Source organism: Mytilus trossulus, chromosome 7, assembly GCF_036588685.1.
Source record: "Mytilus trossulus isolate FHL-02 chromosome 7, PNRI_Mtr1.1.1.hap1, whole genome shotgun sequence".
Lineage (NCBI taxonomy): Eukaryota > Metazoa > Mollusca > Bivalvia > Mytilida > Mytilidae > Mytilus > Mytilus trossulus.
The window spans coordinates 2,234,447-2,253,247 of record NC_086379.1 but is presented as its reverse complement, the minus strand read 5'-3'; the positions used below and the strand labels follow the sequence as shown (position 1 = coordinate 2,253,247).

Sequence of the window (18,801 nt, the reverse complement as noted above, 5' to 3'; positions counted from 1 at the left end):
CATTGTAAAGAGTCAAGGAATTTTGTATCTTGGTTGGCCTGATGTAGCCAAATCTTCTTCAAACATCAATAAGATAGATGAACTATAGTCCGATAAAGATTCGATAGTTTTCAGAAAAGCCCATCTAATCTATTTTTATTATTCAATAATTAATAATAGTAATATATATATAGTGAAATGAAAATTTGTCTTTATCAATATTTTTTTTTTCAAAATTGACGTAGAAACATCGCTAATAAATTATTTCCTTGCAAGTAAACATAATGCGATAACAGTGAATCCGTATTCAAAAGACAGTCAATTTAACAGAATAGCTAGATTAGATTATGTGTAATGTAAAAGGAAATGAATGTGAACAGTGAAACCATTTAATTGACTGATTTGATCCACAAAGTTTTATTTCTCATTCTTATATTAGTGAAAACAATAATTAACATATATTTGAAACTTATGCATCACTTATACATCACTGTATCAAATATATATATAATTGATTTCATAAAAAGAAAAAAAACCTGTTTCTTCACACGTGTTTACTTTGTCACATCTGGTTTTAAAAAAACATAAGACAAACATGCGAGCATGCAAATCAGTTGGTATATAAAATTAACAAGAAGGCATATTCTGAATTGAGAATTGAAATTTCTTTTGGCAAACATGGAGTATAGACTAGTCAACATTAACATGAAAATTGTAATTTATTTGACGTTCTACCTTCATGTATTTTCTGCAGGTAAAATTTATTTATTATTAATATTGTTTCATTTGTAATTAATAATAGTTCATTTGTGTGCGAAATTTAAACAACAATTTACAAAAAGTGTAAGCTTCCGAAGCGTTTTTATAAATTGATCTTTATCAACAACAGCTTAAATCCTAAATATTGAATGCAAAGCATGTATATATGACTAATCACGTGATGACCAAAAAACGGTCAAATACAGCTTACATTTCAATATGCGGCCACGTTCGTTTTAGACGAAAACCGTTTAAAAATTAACCAAAATGCTATCGTTTTGAAGATTTCAGTAATTTAACATGACTTATTGATGCTAGAACGCGATATGTGAGCATTTTATTGTCAAAAATAGCTCATATTTATGTAGCATAAGCATTTTACTTTCCAAAATATAGCTTAAAGATTACATTTTCTAAAACTGCTATATTTTTGGGCCAAAAGGGGGTCTTACTGAACCTACTCCTTTGACAAAAAGAAGGTTTGATGGTGAGACTTTGTGTATTTATTTATTTGTTGGGGGCAGGAGGGAGTGAATCACAGATCACCGTTGCCTTGTTCTATAAGTATATGCATTTAATCTGAAATCGAATATTTTTTTTCAATTTGAACAAGAACAAATGTGTCATGCAAATACTTTCATCTTACATACTCAATAGATTCATACTCGGATTGTTTTTTGTTTATTTTTTCATTGATATTTTGTGTAATCAGCCGTTAGTTTTCATTTTTTTTAGTTTTCTCTTTTCTCTTTTTCCTGTTTTACGTTTTCTTTCTTTTTTCCAAATTGGACATTGTTATATTGTTGTAATATTTGCCAGCGACACTGAATTTATGCAGCATCTGTTACTGTTAATAAATAAGAAAAATTAACACATGTCAAATGTAATTACTTTACGAATGGCTACCTTACTACCTTACTGACGTTCTTAATTGATTGCTATAATATAGGATGTCATTTCCACATTTCTATGTTTCCGCTAACTAACTCCTTAAATACTAGATAAGAACAGTACAACATGCATTTTTTGTGCATATTTTTTTTATTTGTTTTTTGTCAACGAATTATTTTGCTTCAAGGTTTATATATACTTTTTCAAATATCACTGACCAAAACCTGAAAATATCATCTAATAAAACTCAGAATATATGTTTTAACCGAAACACCAGTATTAACCATTCAAACAAACTTTAGTGAACAATTGTTCAGCATTTATCTGGGATCCCATTGTTTGATTAATTAAAGCTAAAATTAAATGTTAAATAGTATAGTAATACTCATATTCATTCTTACACAATTGATGATAAAATAAAAAGAAAAGTATTTTAATTTATCTGGAATATATTTCATACAAGGTGGCTAGTTACTTTTCTTTCTTTTGATGAACACGTGATAAAGAAATGAACAGTGATATTTGATCTGGTCACAGATTAAACTATACTACGCAAAAAAAAAAGTTAAGCAACACTCTTTTTTGTTTTATTCATTTTTTTGTCGTTTCTGGAAAAAAAAAATATTAAAATAGTTTTACCGGTAACTTAACATGTGATATTAAGATGATAACATATTATTGACTGCTGTACCTCAATTTTTGACATTTTTACTCTTTGAGTATGTTTGTTTTGTTCATTCATCGTTTACAATGTAATGGAATTTGATGCGACTGTCTTAAAAGTGAGAGGTTTAGCTAGCTATAAAACCAGGTTCAATCCACCATTTTCTACATTAGAAAATGCATGTACCAAGTCAGGAATGTGACAGTTGCTATCCATTCGTTTGATGTGTTTGGACTTTTGATTTTGCCTTTTGCCTTTTGATTTTCCTTTTTGAATATTCCTCGGAGTTTAGTATTTTTGTGTTTTTACTTTTAAAACAGTCGTACTTTTTTCCTGGTGATTGATGTCGCGCCATTTCAGCTTTGCACGTGAAATTGATGCTTTACCTTCTGTACCTGTACTTTTAAAACGAAATAAAAAAAATATCTTTTCGACTAATGTTTAGAAACACACCTTTGGTAAGTAAAACACATGCAACTTTGAACAAATTGCATAGGGCGTCAACCAGGCCTCCCCGAAAATGAACGTCAGAACGCTCTTTGAAGGGTTGATGCTGGAATGAGTGTTACTGACATAGTGGCTCGATTTGATGTGCATAAGGCAACAGTTGAGAAACTAACAAACAGATATCGACAAATTGCAACTGCACAGGATAGGTCGATAGCTCGTACACAGCTACTTTTGCATAGGTACTATTTCTGTACTAAAAATATGTAGAACTGGAAATTTACTTTTAATATTCAGTACTAATTGTTACTTTAAAATTATTGACTATTTAGGTACCTGTATTTAACAGTACATTATTTGTACTTAAAAGTTAGGTACTAGTCAGATGTTTGGTTACTACCGTTACATTTTCAGCATTTTGATAGTTTTTCTATTTCAAATCTCTTAAAATTTTGATATTTAAACATGGAATATTGTATTATTTCTGTACCAAAATATTAGTACAAATCAAGTATTGTAAAATACAAGAATCTAAATATTACAATAACTTTAAAGTAAAAAAATCGTACTAAATATTAAAAGTAAATTTCCAGTACTACATATTTTAGTACAGAAATAGTACCTATGCTAAAGTAGCTGTGTAGACACTCGAACTAATGGACAACAACTGTCATATTTCTAACTTAGTACAGGCATATTCAAAAGTAGAAAATGGGGGATATAACCTGGTTTTATAGCGCCAAACCTCTCACTTATATGCTGATAATGTCACTGTTGTCAAAGTTTTGATAAGAACAGAAGACGAACACAATAATTATGTTAATATATTAGACAACACATGTGTTTGTATTTACTGCAGGTAAAGTATCTATATTTTTAATCTGATAACTCAAATATAGAACAAAACATAAATAGATCTAGTTTTGAATAGTCATACCAATCTAGAATAATGTTTTTCTGTTAAATTGCATTAATAATTTTAAACGATTTCACATTGTTAATCAATCTCATTTTTACGATTGTTTTCTTTTCATTTATAGTTTTTGTTTAGTAATTATATTTTTTATTATAAGGTTTGGATGATTTGAACTAATTTTTTTATAAATTATTTTAGAACGATTTCACATTGTTTAATAATCTCATTTCTCCGATGATTTTTTTTTCTTTTTTAGTTTAAGTTTTGTTATTATATATTTGTTATATAGTTTGAATGTCTTGAACTAACTTTTTATACATTGTTTTTCGTTCAGGGTGTGAAAATATGATTGATCATGTTAAAGTTACCACTTCAGCTTAAAAAAAAACATAATTGATTACATTCTAAATTAAGATGCTATATTATACTAGTAGAATATGACCCCTTGACACTTTGTTTCAAAAATAAAGCTATCCAAAAGAAGAACTGGACAGCAGTTCTCATTGTTGTTTTTTAAACTTACTTGTTAACCAAACAATAAACGAAAATGTATATTGATGATCATCTCCTTTAAATATTCTTTAAGTTAACAGTAAAACATAAAAAAAAGGATGCAATATAATATCTCCTAGAAAAGTTCAGAACAGACAGTCCATAATCAAATGGTAAAACCAAAAGCTAAAACACATTAAATCTAATGGATATTAAAACTGTCATATTCCTGACTTGGTACAGCCATTTTTTTTATGTAGAAAATAGTGGATTGAACCTGCTTTTAATAGCTAGCTAAACCTCTCACTTGTATGATTTGATCAGATTCCTATATATTGACAACGATGCGTGAACAAATCAAACAGACATAGTCATGTTCAGTTACAGTTATCATAATTCATACAACTAGCATTTATTCATCAATTTTCAATTAGATAATTGCACTTTCTGAATACGACAATGAGAATACCCCAAAATTCTATGTCGTTCAATTCCAGTCATGATGATAATCAACACAACTTACTGCTCTTTTTCAATACACAACCATATGCTATTTTATACATGTATATCATATTTTATTTATTTTAGGTCAATCTGAGTTTCCTTGTACCTTTCCTTGTGGTTTTAGAAATAAAACATTTGATCTGTATCAAGATGTCATTAGGGCTGGGTCATCCTTCGCAACGTGGACTTTCAATGCTGACGGATCGGCAGCGACCTTTTTCGGTAGTTCAGTTAATTGTTTTCAAATATCTGAACAGTTTCTTATTCTCAGGTATTTTCAACAGATAATCATCATTTTGTGATTCGACTTTTCAGAATCTAAATGAGTATGGGTAATCTCAATGTTCGTGCAGCAAAATAAAATTGACGTTACGTCATTGGTTGTATTTTCCATTGTTTAGAACATTTTAAACCAAGCACAAGATGTTAGTGCACGTTTTTGAAAATTTTACCCAGAATGCATTTGATTCTAAAACGGCGAATTGATCAACAATTTGGACAGAAAGAAAAGTGTTTTGTTGTAACATTTAGCCCATTTTTTATGCCGAGCTTATTCGACAATATCGAGAATAATCAAAATCTTGGGGTTATTCGTAAAAGCATTAACGGACAGCAATGCCTTCATCTATTTGTAGCTCTTTCCAAGTAGAAACAGAAACATGTCACTTTGTGTTTACCTGACTTGTAAATTAACAGCTTAATATGTTTACAAGGAATTCCGAATGTGACATATCTTGAATAAACTGTTGAGAACGTTCTTATCGTTAATTTTACCATTAAGGCTGTTTGATCCTGCAATTTTGATGTAGGTAATTGGCTTTTAAAAAAAACCAGATAGAAAACATTTTGGTATCTATCGAATAACAAAACAAAGAAGAGAAGGGTCGAAAAATGTTTCAGATATTGTTCAATTAAAACTGTTGGTTTACAAGTTTGCAGCCTGATAAAGAATATTTTGAATTATAAAAAGTGAACTCGCACCTTTTTTTTTCATCAGCCATTTGATATGGTAGCATTATTGATATTTTACAAGTTTTTTTAAAAGTCGCTGATTCATTGTTATCGTGATTGATAGAGAGAGACAAATACTACACCTATATATTATATGGTATTGTTATCGTGGATGAAAGAGAGAGACAAATATTACACCTGTATATTATATGGTATTCGGTACTGATCATCGATCATGCAGGAACATGATTATTTTTTCCATATGTGGTAATTGAAAAATATTTTATCAGAATAGAGGAATCAAAGACAGAAAAATCTGCGTTCATACGGAGAATTGATTCCTTTTTTTTAATTTATGGTAATTGCTAAATATTTTTTTCAGCATAGAAAACTCGTTAAAATTTTTGTGTTTCCCAATCTTTTACACAGCCGGCCAATCAAACTTTACATTTGTTATACGAGGTAAGTTAATATAATTCATTGTTGCTGGTTAAACGTGCTATTGTCAGTATTTATTGTCTCCGAAAAATATTTTCAAACTCCTTTAAAAAAATGATTATTCTTTTAAAAGCTAATACTATTTTTAACTTTCGAAAAAGAAGACCTGGTATCAATTTGAAAACAAATAAATAAATGTCAATACTAAATGGAAATTTGATGCTTTGTTATAATTTGTTATCATACTCCGTAAATATTCCACCTGCTTATTGTGATCTTACGTATGATAAGAGCATTGAATATTTGTTCATTGATAAAAGAATAGGTTTATATAGTTATAACTTTACGCGTTTAAGTTTATTATCAAAATATTTTTATTCAAGCTTAAATGGGAATTGAGTACTATGAAACATGTTAGCCCGATCACATGTCTATTATACATTTCCATAGTGAAAAGCCGGTAACCTGAATATCTTCGTCGGTTGCTGTCAGCTGTCATATTAGTTCAAAGTTTAATATTGTGACTTTAGAAAGTTTTAATATAGAAAACATGTCGATGTTAATATTTGCCATTTATTGCAATAAAATTGCCCGGGACGAAGACACTATTGTTAAAAACTTGTTTTTTATTAAATATTTCTGTTTTTCTTTAGGTCATGAAGTTATAAAAAAAACCACAAATTTGACATTCGTTATAACATTTACTACTGGCATCGATTCAGCGATACTGCTATCAAAATTTATATCTCAATGTTTTTTTTAGATTATTAACAACCAAGAAGTATATCTCCTTATTGCAAAAGCTCGTTATCCTCGAACAGCTTAAGTTGTATTATGATCTTGTTTGTTATAGAAAAATAATATGGGGTTTCCATCCATGACACACAATCAGAACATACAAAGTCAAAAGCATAAAACATTAAGGAACAGCCCTTTTAGAGCAGTTTTCGATTATTTTGTAAAAGTTATTTAGGAATTTTGATAACTTTGGCATTGAGCATCACTAAGAGACTTTTCTTGTCGACATATGCAGCTGGTGCACTCAACTTGTACCTGTTAATGTTATAACTACCACTAGACGTCTGCTGTTTGACTATAATTCAACAGCACTGTTGCCAATATTTTGGTATCCGGTACAGGCATGGCAATACTCAAATCTTAATCTTAAGATATGATGTAACAAAATATAGGATATCTTTCTAAATTTTAGCTATACTTTTTTTATTTTTTATTGTCATTTTTTTTATTAGAAGAAACATTTAAAAAAAAACTGAACTTCAAGGAACATTCGAAACGGAAAGTCCCTTATCAATGTTATAAGATGGCACAATCAAAGGCTCACATATATCAAATGAGTTGAAAACAACTGTCATATTTCTGACTTTCGGGTTTTTCCGTAAATATAAGATGGTGAATTTCACTTGTTTTTATAGCTAGAGAATACACATACTTGTATGACAGTCACTTATAAATCAACAATGTGTGAACATGTCAAACGTGAGGGTACAGAGGTCAACATTGTATAATAATTTAACTGGGTTTGAATTTCAGAAGTGTCGGCCTATTTATCCTTGAACAGATTTGTCCATCAATTTGTTTTCATTTTTGTTTATAGGTTCTTACTTGTGTAGTAAAACGTTGTTTTTTTTAGGTAATTTGAATTCTAAAGAATATGAGAACGTAAGTTCAGCTTTTAATCAGTCTCAAGTGTGTGAAGTATGCGGAGTAAACAATGCTGAAACAGCTACAGTCGTAGCAATAGGTAAGGTTATTCACAGAAATAATTATCAATGATTCCAACTGAATTTAACTTTAAGGATTGGCATTTTCAAACATGTTTAACCCTGCGTAATTCAATATGTACCTGTCTTAAGTCAGGAACCTGTAGTTTAGTGGTTACCATTGGTTGGTGTCAGTCTTCCTAAATTTTGTAACATAATTTGTTATAAATTCGATCGTAAATTTTCGCAATTAACTTGTTTCATATTCTTTATGTCAGGGTCTTTTATAGCCGACTTGTATCTCTCTTATTCGAGAAAGAGACTTTAAACTAGAACAATATTTGTACAAAGGAAAATTAAAAAACGGAAAGTCCCTCATCAAATGGCAAAATCAAATGATAAAACACATCGAACAAATTAATATTAGCTTATTGATATTTAATAACACGACAATAGTTTCTACGTTTACAAGAACTAAAGATCAAGTTCTGTGACTCATAATCGTTAGTTTCTATCCATGGTATTGCAAGCATATCAATTTGTGTTTCCATTGCCATAATTTTAGAGAAATTATTCTACAATTGAAGAAAATTGCACACTTCCTACTTTTATTGTTTCAAACTATGATTTATTGTTTCAAACTACAATTTATTGTCTTACACTATGATTGCTTGTTTCACAATATTAATTATTGTTAAAACTATTATTTATCATTTCACACTATAATCTATTGTTTCACACTATGATTTTTTTTTCACACGATAGTTTATTGTTTTACACTATGATTTATTATTTCACACTATAATATATTGTTTCACACTATGATTTATTGATTTACACAATGATTTATTGTTTCACACTATGATTTATTGTTTCAAACTATAATTTATTGTTTAAACAATGATTTATTGTTTCACACTATGATTTATTGTTTCACCCTATAATGTAGTGTTTAAAACTATGATTTGTTGTTTCAAAGAATTTCCATTCTCAATTTTAATAATTTATTTTTTCATACTATGTTTTTTTTTCTTTTCACAGAACAACCATGTAAGTATAGTTGACAAAGTAAATTATGTACGACAAGGATACTTGAAAATACCATTACACGTGTATAGTTGATGCTAAGCTTACGCAAAACGTGCAGCCGCATATTGAGATTTCTTAGCGACGCAAAGCGGACATTTGCGAGAGCTTCTCGAAAGCCAAGCTTCAAAGACAACCCGGTTTCTCTAATATAATGCACACAACATGTAAACAATTCAGTCATTTTAACAGCCTCTTCTGTGTAAAACTGCATATAACAAAATTCTGAGAAATGATGTCCTTGGGCATCCAACAATATGATGTCATTTGTTTTCTGTTGACGTCAAAATGTGAACTTATGTAGACTTTTCGGCCTTCTTTTGTATTTTATATTATAAGAAAAAAGACATATAGAACATTTTTAAATGAAATGAATGGGCGGGGTCTTTTTAATTTAGTATTGATAAAAAAATATGTAAAATTATTACAGATTTCCATTGGTCTATAGACAGGTAGATAAAGGATTATACGTTTGTTGTTTTCTAACCATGATCATTGATACAAATTAATGTATATGAATCAACAATTGACATCACGTTGCCGTTGTGTGTTTCAAATTGTTGTTTTCAATTATCAAATCGAAAAATGGGTTACGCATTTCTTTAGAAATCAGACATGTCAGACCTAAAGTAAATCTTTATCGACAATATTTGTACATGTTGTATTTTAAATTGAAACAAAATGACAAATGAGGTCACACATTGACCTGTATCAATTTTGTTCATATGGAATGACTTGGCAACATAGTTTATAAATCATGTTTGGTGAACAAAATAAACTATGTATAAGTCTCAAACTCTTTAGGCAACTACATGCATATATGTTTTGTTTTGCTCCTTTATGCTTATGTGACATTTGTTGTGCAATCTTCAGCATCATATCCGGACTCATTTACTCCCGCTGTATGCCAAATTCCATCATTCTGTCCATCAAATATAATGACATCCTGTCCAGAAGAAGGTAGTATCCCGACGGAATGTAGTGGCGTCACTACGAATTCACCAACGACTGTTACTACAGACACACCAACCACGACCACTTCCGAAATTCCAACGACCATTGGAACCAAGAAACCATGTGCTAGGAGGAGACACAAGCATACTAATGGACATTAAAAAACCATATCAGAATGATATGGTTAGAATTGAAAATAAAACAAAAAATGTATATTTTTTTTCATTTGCCTTGAATAACAACAATATATACTTATTCAGTTTATGACAATACGATGATATAGGGTCTGCTCTTTTCCTTGTTTCTTCATCTTTAAAATTATCTCCCCATTAACCAGTTAAACTTTAAAATCCTAGAAATGGAAGACAGAAAAGTGAATCTGGTTAACTATGAAGGGCAGACCTAACATGTTCAGATGTTAAAAATCAATAACTATAGATAACACTAAATATATATTGAAGTTAAATAAAGGCAACAGTAGTATACCGCTGTTCAAAACTTCATAAATCCATGGACAAAAAACAAAATCGGGGTAACAAACCAAAACCGAGCGAAACGCATTAAATATAAGAGGAGAACAACGACACAACACCGAAACGCAACACACACAGAAACAGACCAATCATCAGACAAAACACCACGAGAATAACAAATGTAAACCATTCTTCCGTAAAATTTACGGACTCATTCACAAGTTGACCGTTATTGACCAACCTCATATTTACCTGGGATTGTAATACCGGTAATATGAGCAACAAGATGGTGCCTATTGTAGAGCATGATCTGCTTACTTTTCCGAATCACCTTATATTACCCACATTTGTTTATGGGGTTCGTGTTACGAAGTCTTTATTTTTCTATGTTGTGTCTTGTGTACTATCAATTGTCTGTTAGTCATTTTTAGCTTTGGCATTGATAGTTTATTTTCAATATACGAATTGGACTGTTCCTCTGGTATTTTTTGCCCCTCTTTTAGATAACGCACACACACAATGACGTTTTTTTAAATTATGAAGACCCAGTTGTGAATGAAAGCAACAGTAGTATAAAATTCCTGTTAACAACATTTAGATTTTTCAAAAAAATTTAAGGATTTTCTTATCCCAGGCATAGATAACCTTAGCCGTATTTGGCATAACTTTTTGGTATTTTGGATCCTCAATGCTCTTCAACTTTGCACTTGTTTGAAGAAACGCGCTTCTGGCGTACTAAATTATAATCCTGATACCTTTGATAACTTTCTCCACCACTGGGTCGATGCCACTGCTGGATCGTCCTCGAGGGTATCTCCAGCCCAGTTGTCTAAAATCGGTGTTGACATGAATATCAATAATGTGGTCATTTTTATAAATTTCATGTTTACAAAATTTTGATTTTTTTTTGAAAATTAAGAATTTTCTTATCCCAGGCATAGATTACCTTAGCCGTATTTAGTATAACATTTTGGAATTTGGGATCCTCAATGCTCTTCATCTTTGAACTTAATATTTTGATATGAGCGTCACTGATGAATGAGTCTTATGTAGACGAAACGCGCGTCTGGCGTACTAAATTATAATCCTGGTACCTTTGATAACTTTATACCGCTGTTCGAAATTCATAATCGATTGAGAAAAAACAAATCCGAGTTACAAACTAAAACTGAGGGAAACACATCAAGTATAAGAAGAGAACTACGATACAACTTGAAACCAACACTAAAATGGAATACAGAAACTAACTATAATATAACAATGGCATATTTTCCTGACTTCATACAAGACATATTAAGAAAAACAATTTTGGGGTTGAACCTGGTTTTGTGGCTTGCCAAACCTCCCACTTCTATAGCAAAGTTAATAGAACATTAAAATGACAACATTACATGACAGGACTACAATACAAATAAATGGGAGAACATATAGGACAGAGAAACACACGAATAATAACTATATAAAGGTTCCATGTTTATTAATTTAATACGTCTGTAAAGTCTGGCGTCAAGTACTTTAATGAAAATGTGTTATTCGAACACTCCTACTCTGTTATGACTCATTAGAACAGTATTTCAATTGACCCATATATTTCTTATTTTAGAACTGTGATAAACACACATCAACACAACAAACGACAACCTCTGAACAGCAGCTTCCTGACCTAGTGAACATTTTTAAAACAATAGTGTAACATGAAAACATAGGAAAACACACTTTGAAATATCAATTGAAATGACTTAACTCAATTAATAAACATTTATATTAAAAAAACATAAACATAACAAAGACTAACATACCCTGAACGAATAACGTCTTTGGACTATGACACAATGTAAATACAAAATTAATTTAAAAAAGGGCATGAGATGTAAAACAAACATTGAAAAAAAACGCCAAATACAATAACGTACACTGCAATGAAAATAATTTTGATGTAAGGTATACATGGAGTACGGAAAATTATTTTACAAAATACATTATTTTGGTGTTCGTAGTACGGGAACTTATTTTATTGTTCGTAGTACGAGAACTTATTTTGTGACAGATTCAAAACAGGAAACTTCTTTATCTATATGCTCTTTCAATATTATATAAACATGATCTTGTTGTCATTTATCAAATACTTTGCCCTAAAGAAGATTTGGTTACCCTTTTTGTGACAAAATGATCGGCTATACAACATCAACAAAAAGATAATTGTGGTCATGAATTTTTGCCTCGTCTTTAATATTGAAGAGTGTCTTTTGTTAAACTTGCACAAAAACCTAGGTGAGCAAAACAGGCTCTTTATACATGTTATAGCACCTTTTAAAGCTAGAAATTTAAGTCTTCCTATCTGCTAAAATTGATAGTACCATTGGCACAGCTTCGTGTGTCAACTAAAAATAATCTCATTTCATGGATATATGATCACGTTAAGTCGATATTTCAGTTCCTATAAGTATATAAGATGTCAACATCATTTTGAATATGGAAATTGAAAGATTGTAATTGGTACATTTCCGTTTTGTAATAATGGTCATCCGAACTTGACCTCTTTATCATGGTTCATTTAACAAAGATAATTCTTCGTGAAGAGGTCTGTTTTTCAGACACTACTAGCAACATATTAAATATACTTTGTTGTCTGGTCTATGGTCGGGTTGTTGTCGCTTTGACACATTCCCCATTTCCTTTCTCAATTTTATTTGTGAATGGATTAATTGTAATCGCTGTGTATTTGTCTTCTCACAGTGTTCATCTAACATCGACATCATTTTCGTGTTTCGTAGGTCATAGTATAGTTTTAGTTTCCATATATAGGTCTATTTCTAATACTGATTTGCAATTAGGTCAATTCAATTATGATTGATTTGTATGTGTACATGGTTTATAAGTACAGGAATTTTCTGTACTGTGCTGCTATGCTTGCGTCGAGATTAAACTTTTAATGTTTTCTTGCCTGAAAAGTAATAGAATACGTTGAAAAACGGGGTTATCATTTTCATGTTAAGTAGGTCAAACTGTATAGTTTTAGTTTTATATATATAGGTTCTTCAATTATGTACATTATATCATGATATGTTGGTTGTAATGTGTACATGGTTCATAAGTCCAGAAATCTCTTGTCCTATGCAGGCTTGTGTCTATATTAAAAAAAATGAATAGTATACCATAGAATAAATTGAAAAACGAGGTATATCTTAAATTGAAACTCGGTTATCTAAACCTTGCTAAATCAGGGACGGTTAAGGTTTAATTATTTTATTTGTATAAATACTTTTCACTATAAACACAAAATAAACAAATAATTATCTATTTAGAAGTTGTTATATTTTCATATTATATTATTAATATATAATATTGTTGCACGGATGGTTATGTAACTATTTTTGTTGATGATTTGTGGATTTGTAAATAGAAAACTAGTTATGGCCGTAGACAAATCGATAGTCTAAAAAATATATGGTTTTCTACAATTATTCATAAAGGGTGATTGTGTTACTCTATAAAGATAACTACGATACAGAACAACTGAAGAATGCAGTTTAGAAATTGTACGACGTTTGGCAAATGGCTTTTTGAATTAATATATGCCTTAATTATATTTATATCATGAATTAATTAAACTTTTGCGAAAAATGCTATTTGATTTGATATATATGTTTGTCAGGTATTTCAGAGAAGAATCAACAGAACAACAGATTTTTTTAGAGGATGGGAGGAATATGAAAATAGATTTGAAAATTTGGAGGCAGAATTTTGGCTGGGTCATTTGATGTAATCTCATTTTAGAAAAGCAATTACGATCATTAATACTTGATGGATTGATTGATTGGTCATACTTGTGCTATTTTATGCCGTCAAGTTTAATTGACAGAGGAAGCTAACCTGCTGTAGGACAGACGGACAGTCCTAGTACATTGAGATTGGAGCCGTGCACACTTTTCGCAAATTGGCTTTGAACGCGCAATCACAGTATGTAATGGCTAGTGATATATTAGAACAGTCGTCTACCAATTCCTTATGTTACTAAGTTACTTGTAAATAATAGACAAGCAAAACAAACACCATATGTTCAGATTGTTCAAAATTGTACGTTAATAAAAATACACAGGTCAAACCAGTATATAAACACCTCTGTAAGACCGTATATTCTATGTTTATTTCATGATGTCTTCTGATTTTTTGTGCCGTTCGATTTCTGTCCTTTTTATTTTACTTGCAAGCCCTTATTTTGTTCTTTTTATTGACGATATTTGAATGATTTCCAACAACAACAAAAATTCGTCAAAAGTTCCACTTAGCCAGAATACTTATTGTATTTCTTGATGTCATTATAGTTTTGACTACTAAATGCCAATGTATCTATATGTGCTATACAGGAGGTGGTGAAAACTATTTTTAATAAAGTACTAACTTTTTTATCATAAACACACGTATGTCTTTGTATTGTAATAATTTATGAAGGGTTCACAAGTTTATCATTGCTTTCTTAACAATTAACCTAAAGACTGTATGTGAATGTTCAAAACATCAGAAATCCAATAAGCACTTTATTTCAGAATTGGGAAAATATAAATGTTGTCCTTGTTTCCTAGTCTGGAGGAATTCCACGAATTCTAGACAGGGTAAATAATGTAAAAGATATGGTTCAATAGCTTATTGTAACAAGCTATTGACGACGACAAAAAAGATTGTACATAAGCTTTGTTTTGCTTTCTTGACTTTCGTCTCAGGGATTTACAAAAAAAAATCATAATATTCAGTTTTCAAAACCAATTGCAGGTAATCAGAAAATCAATGAATTAACGTCGAAAGGAGTGTATGAATTAAGAGTTTACACTGGTGTTGAGTAAACTTAATAAATCAATCTTGAATGGTCTATTCCATATTGAGCAACACGACGGGTGCCATATGTGAAGCAAGAAATTATTAGCCTGAGATCACCCCTAGTTGTTTGATGGGGTTCGTATTGCCTTCTGGTATCTTTCGTTTACCTTTAATAGATATCAATGCATTTATTACGTAATATCCGCAAGTTGGATATGCATTTAAACTAGTATAACTCCTACCGATCAGTTATAGTCGACGTCCGGTGATCTTTTTAACTTTAATTAAGTAATAAATGTTTATGTGTTTACATCTACAAATCATATTACAATAAAACTTTCTAAATTTTGTTATTTTCGATAACAGTATTTAACTGTCTTGGTCATTAATTTTCTATATACTAGTGTGTTATTTTCTTTTATAATTCTTAATTTGTCCAATTCAATTTGTTTTTCTATGTCTTGTTTATGTACATATATTTTCTGTTTTATCACTGTATTTTTTGTATGATAGAAAACGATATATTATCTCCACAAGATAAACCAACCGTACGGACATCAATAATGAGCAAAATCTGTACCATATAACAGATCAAAACTTACAATAAGAGCATATGTAAAATCATGTGAACGAGAAAATGAACGAGCTAAAGTATGTACTGTGACGTTTTTGACAGATAGCAGTGCCTTGGTTTTTATTGATATTGTCTACATAGTTTTCTCTATATTTCTGCCAACCGTACTTTGTATTATTTTATTAAAGCAGTTAATGTGTGTATTCAGTTTCATTATTACCTATATATTGTTTAATCGTTTTAATATTGTATTTTCCAGAACGATAGAAAACGTCTGTTTTCTTACCGGCAGCTTTTGATTAATTGTACGTTACTTTCACTTTCTCTGTTACCGGAAGTCACGAGTATTATTATAAATATAGTGACCCTAGAAATCGTATAATATGTAGACTGTCCTGAACATGTTGTAGTTATATTTTTGTATGATTTTCAAATTAGGGATACATGTTAGAGTATTTTATGTAAAGTTTATTCAGAAGAGAGCTTTATTTCGATTATTGTAATAAGTTCTTATGAACTGTTTTTGCACCGACGTTGCGCACCTTTTCGTAGTTATTGGGCTGTATCGACGTCATTCGATCAGACGTTAAGTGCAAAGATATGTACCTTATAAGGAAGTCTCCTTATTAGGTCATTGATTTCTCCCCATATTTGGAATATTTCTCACGCGAAATAACAACACTAGCGTAAGATTTGTAGGAGTTTACGTCAGTTCCAGCTTGTCCCTGCCGCCGGCTAGCAGCTTTATTTACTTTCACATAAATTTCAAGGTACAGTTATCTTTCTAAAGCAGAAGTTTTAGTATCTTTTAAGTTCCAGAATATTTCAACATTTATGCAATATAATTATTTATGCAGTTCATTTAATTGTTCCAGTTTCCAGTTTTTAACGGAGGCAGAAATTTAATAGTTTTAAAGAGAATAAAGTTTGATAATGAATTTTAACTTTAAATAGGAGAAAGGTGCGTAAAGTCGGCAATAGTGTCCGTTTGTTTTAAATAGTCAGGGTTGTTGTTAAGGGGTTAGGAACATTATGACTTATTTATTTGCGTAGTATTTTACTTGTATTTACATAGAGAGTTGCTGATAGTATCTGTGTTTGTTGAATGCTGATTTTGGTGTAGCTGTTTTAAAGAATTCTCTGTTTGTCTAATCTATACGAAATATTGTTAATTATTGATCGCTGCTTTAAGAGATTTATATCTGTCCATTCTTGATCCTGTTGTTATTAATATTATGTCTGGTGAATAAAACTTGTTATACATTTGAAGCGACTTTGTGTTTACATTCAGAACATCAAACTGACTTATACTTAATTACAATACATATAAAAATACCATCGTTTTACACACACACATAAAAAGGAGACCGTTTACCGACCTAGAAACTATATTTGTGTGATATGCAGTCTGCAGTAGCGGTAGCAGTAGTAATTCTGAGCATTCATATTTCCTGTTTATTTCTTTTGGTTTGTTGTTTGTGTCTGTCTGGTCTGTTGGTTGGTTTGGTTTGGTTGGTTAGAAAGGTTCTCTCACCGGTTAGAGAAAACGTTACATTTGGCGTCGTCGACAGGATTCTACAGTTTCAAAGTGGAATTAAAAGATCCTTTATAAATATGTTGTTTTATTTTTATTTTTTGTGATTTAATTGGTGAGAGGGCAGCGACAGTGCGGTAGAGAGATGACTAGCAGAACACCTCATCGGCTGTAAAGAAATACCGGTGCTGGTGGTAGGGACGACTGGAACTCAACCCTTCTCATGAGATTTAGGGGATATTAAATTAAGGGACAATGCAGACTTACGTCAGATATTTAAATGCTGAGCGAGGAGTTTAGGGTAGAGACAGATGGTTCGGACTCTGTGGATATTCTATATCCGCCTTCACATCCTAGGCAGCTGCAGGGGCGGAGTAATCGCGAACTGGCGGCATCGGGCAACAAGGGGCTACACCACATTAGTAGTACTGATCTTTGGACCCTACTTAGATCAGGGTTGTGCTAATGCTGCTGAGGGGTCCACAGAGGGGTTCCAATCAACCGGGAGTGTACCTGGGCCTGTGCATCCAAGGGGTGAGACTTCGACCGCGCTTCTGCAGGAGCCGGCGGGGCTACGGGGCAGGTACCAGATTTTGTCAGCTGCTGGCAGTGAAATTTACATCAGTGCCGAATTGTGAACCTCCTTCTCATTTTAATGAATATAACAACTTTAACAATGCTTTTTTAAAGAAAAGTAATAAATTTTATAATGTTTTCTATTTTTATATGCTGGGGCGGCAAGTATTCTCCTACTTATGGGATTGATACAGATCCTAATATATAAATTGTAACTCTTGGAAATTTCATCAGATTCCGTAGACAGATAGACCTGAATATATACAAGTCGGCCGGTGAAAAATGGCCAATGGTAGTATTATACGCCCCTTGGAAAGGCTGAATTTATTTTTGATATTGGTTTTAAATTATAAAACATGAGATGATTGTGGCTGATATTGATTCTCAAGTTATGTTAAGATTTGATTTTTTATACTATTTTGTCCAAGCGTAAATGTAGTTTAGACTTGGAAAGGACAGTTTTACCTGTGGGAAGCAAGTCAATTAAATCTAATAGCGAATGTGCAGAGCAGTAAGTTTGCAGAATCTGAGTTGCTGAATATGTTTTTGTTCCAGCGGATTCTGAAAATGATTGTTTTTAAATCTTTTTAAGAGACGGATTCATTTAATAATTGTCTTGTTCCCATAGAACAAGGTCTTTTGTTGGCTTGTACTATTTTTATATAGCTAAATCAAAAAAATGTTTTTGTTTCTCTGAGACTTATTGATATATATAAGTAAGCAAGTTTTACAGAAAACAATGTGCTTGCAGCTGTGTACGAGTATATGTAAGTTCTATTTACTCCCATGAAGGTGAAATAAATAAAATTTGTTATTTTGACGATGTTCCGTCTGTATCCTGTTTAGTTCCTGTCATGTATGACTCTTGTTAAGTTCCTGGCATTTCTCTTGTGTCGACTGTATATTTCCTGTTTAGTTCCTGTCATGTCTCCCGTTTGGTCTGTATCTTGCTCACCTGTACATGTGAGATTGGTGTTGGTTGTATGCCAAGTATACGATAAGTAGTACGTTTTTTTTAAAATGGTAT

General features: G+C 31.3%; 1 protein-coding gene across 1 annotated transcript; it reads left to right on the top strand.

Annotated features, from left to right (window-relative positions):
• Positions 1 to 576: 576 nt before the first annotated feature.
• Positions 577 to 7,835, top strand: LOC134726094 (uncharacterized). The gene is made up of 4 exons (XM_063590492.1): positions 577 to 733; positions 4,737 to 4,923; positions 5,986 to 6,065; positions 7,693 to 7,835. The coding sequence occupies exons 1-4, from the start codon at positions 658 to 660 to the stop codon at positions 7,833 to 7,835; spliced, it is 486 nt and encodes a 161-aa protein (XP_063446562.1). The 5' UTR covers positions 577 to 657.
• Positions 7,836 to 18,801: the final 10,966 nt, after the last annotated feature.

Bases quoted from the DNA above. Each gene is read 5' to 3' on its own strand.
- LOC134726094 (XM_063590492.1), top strand. From the start codon at position 658: ATGGAGTATAGACTAGTCAACATTAACATGAAAATTGTAATTTATTTG. The intron at 4,924-5,985 runs GTATTTTCAACA...TATTTTTTTCAG, and splicing joins GAACAGTTTCTTATTCTCAG to CATAGAAAACTCGTTAAAAT. The intron at 6,066-7,692 runs GTAAGTTAATAT...TGTTTTTTTTAG, and splicing joins CTTTACATTTGTTATACGAG to GTAATTTGAATTCTAAAGAA.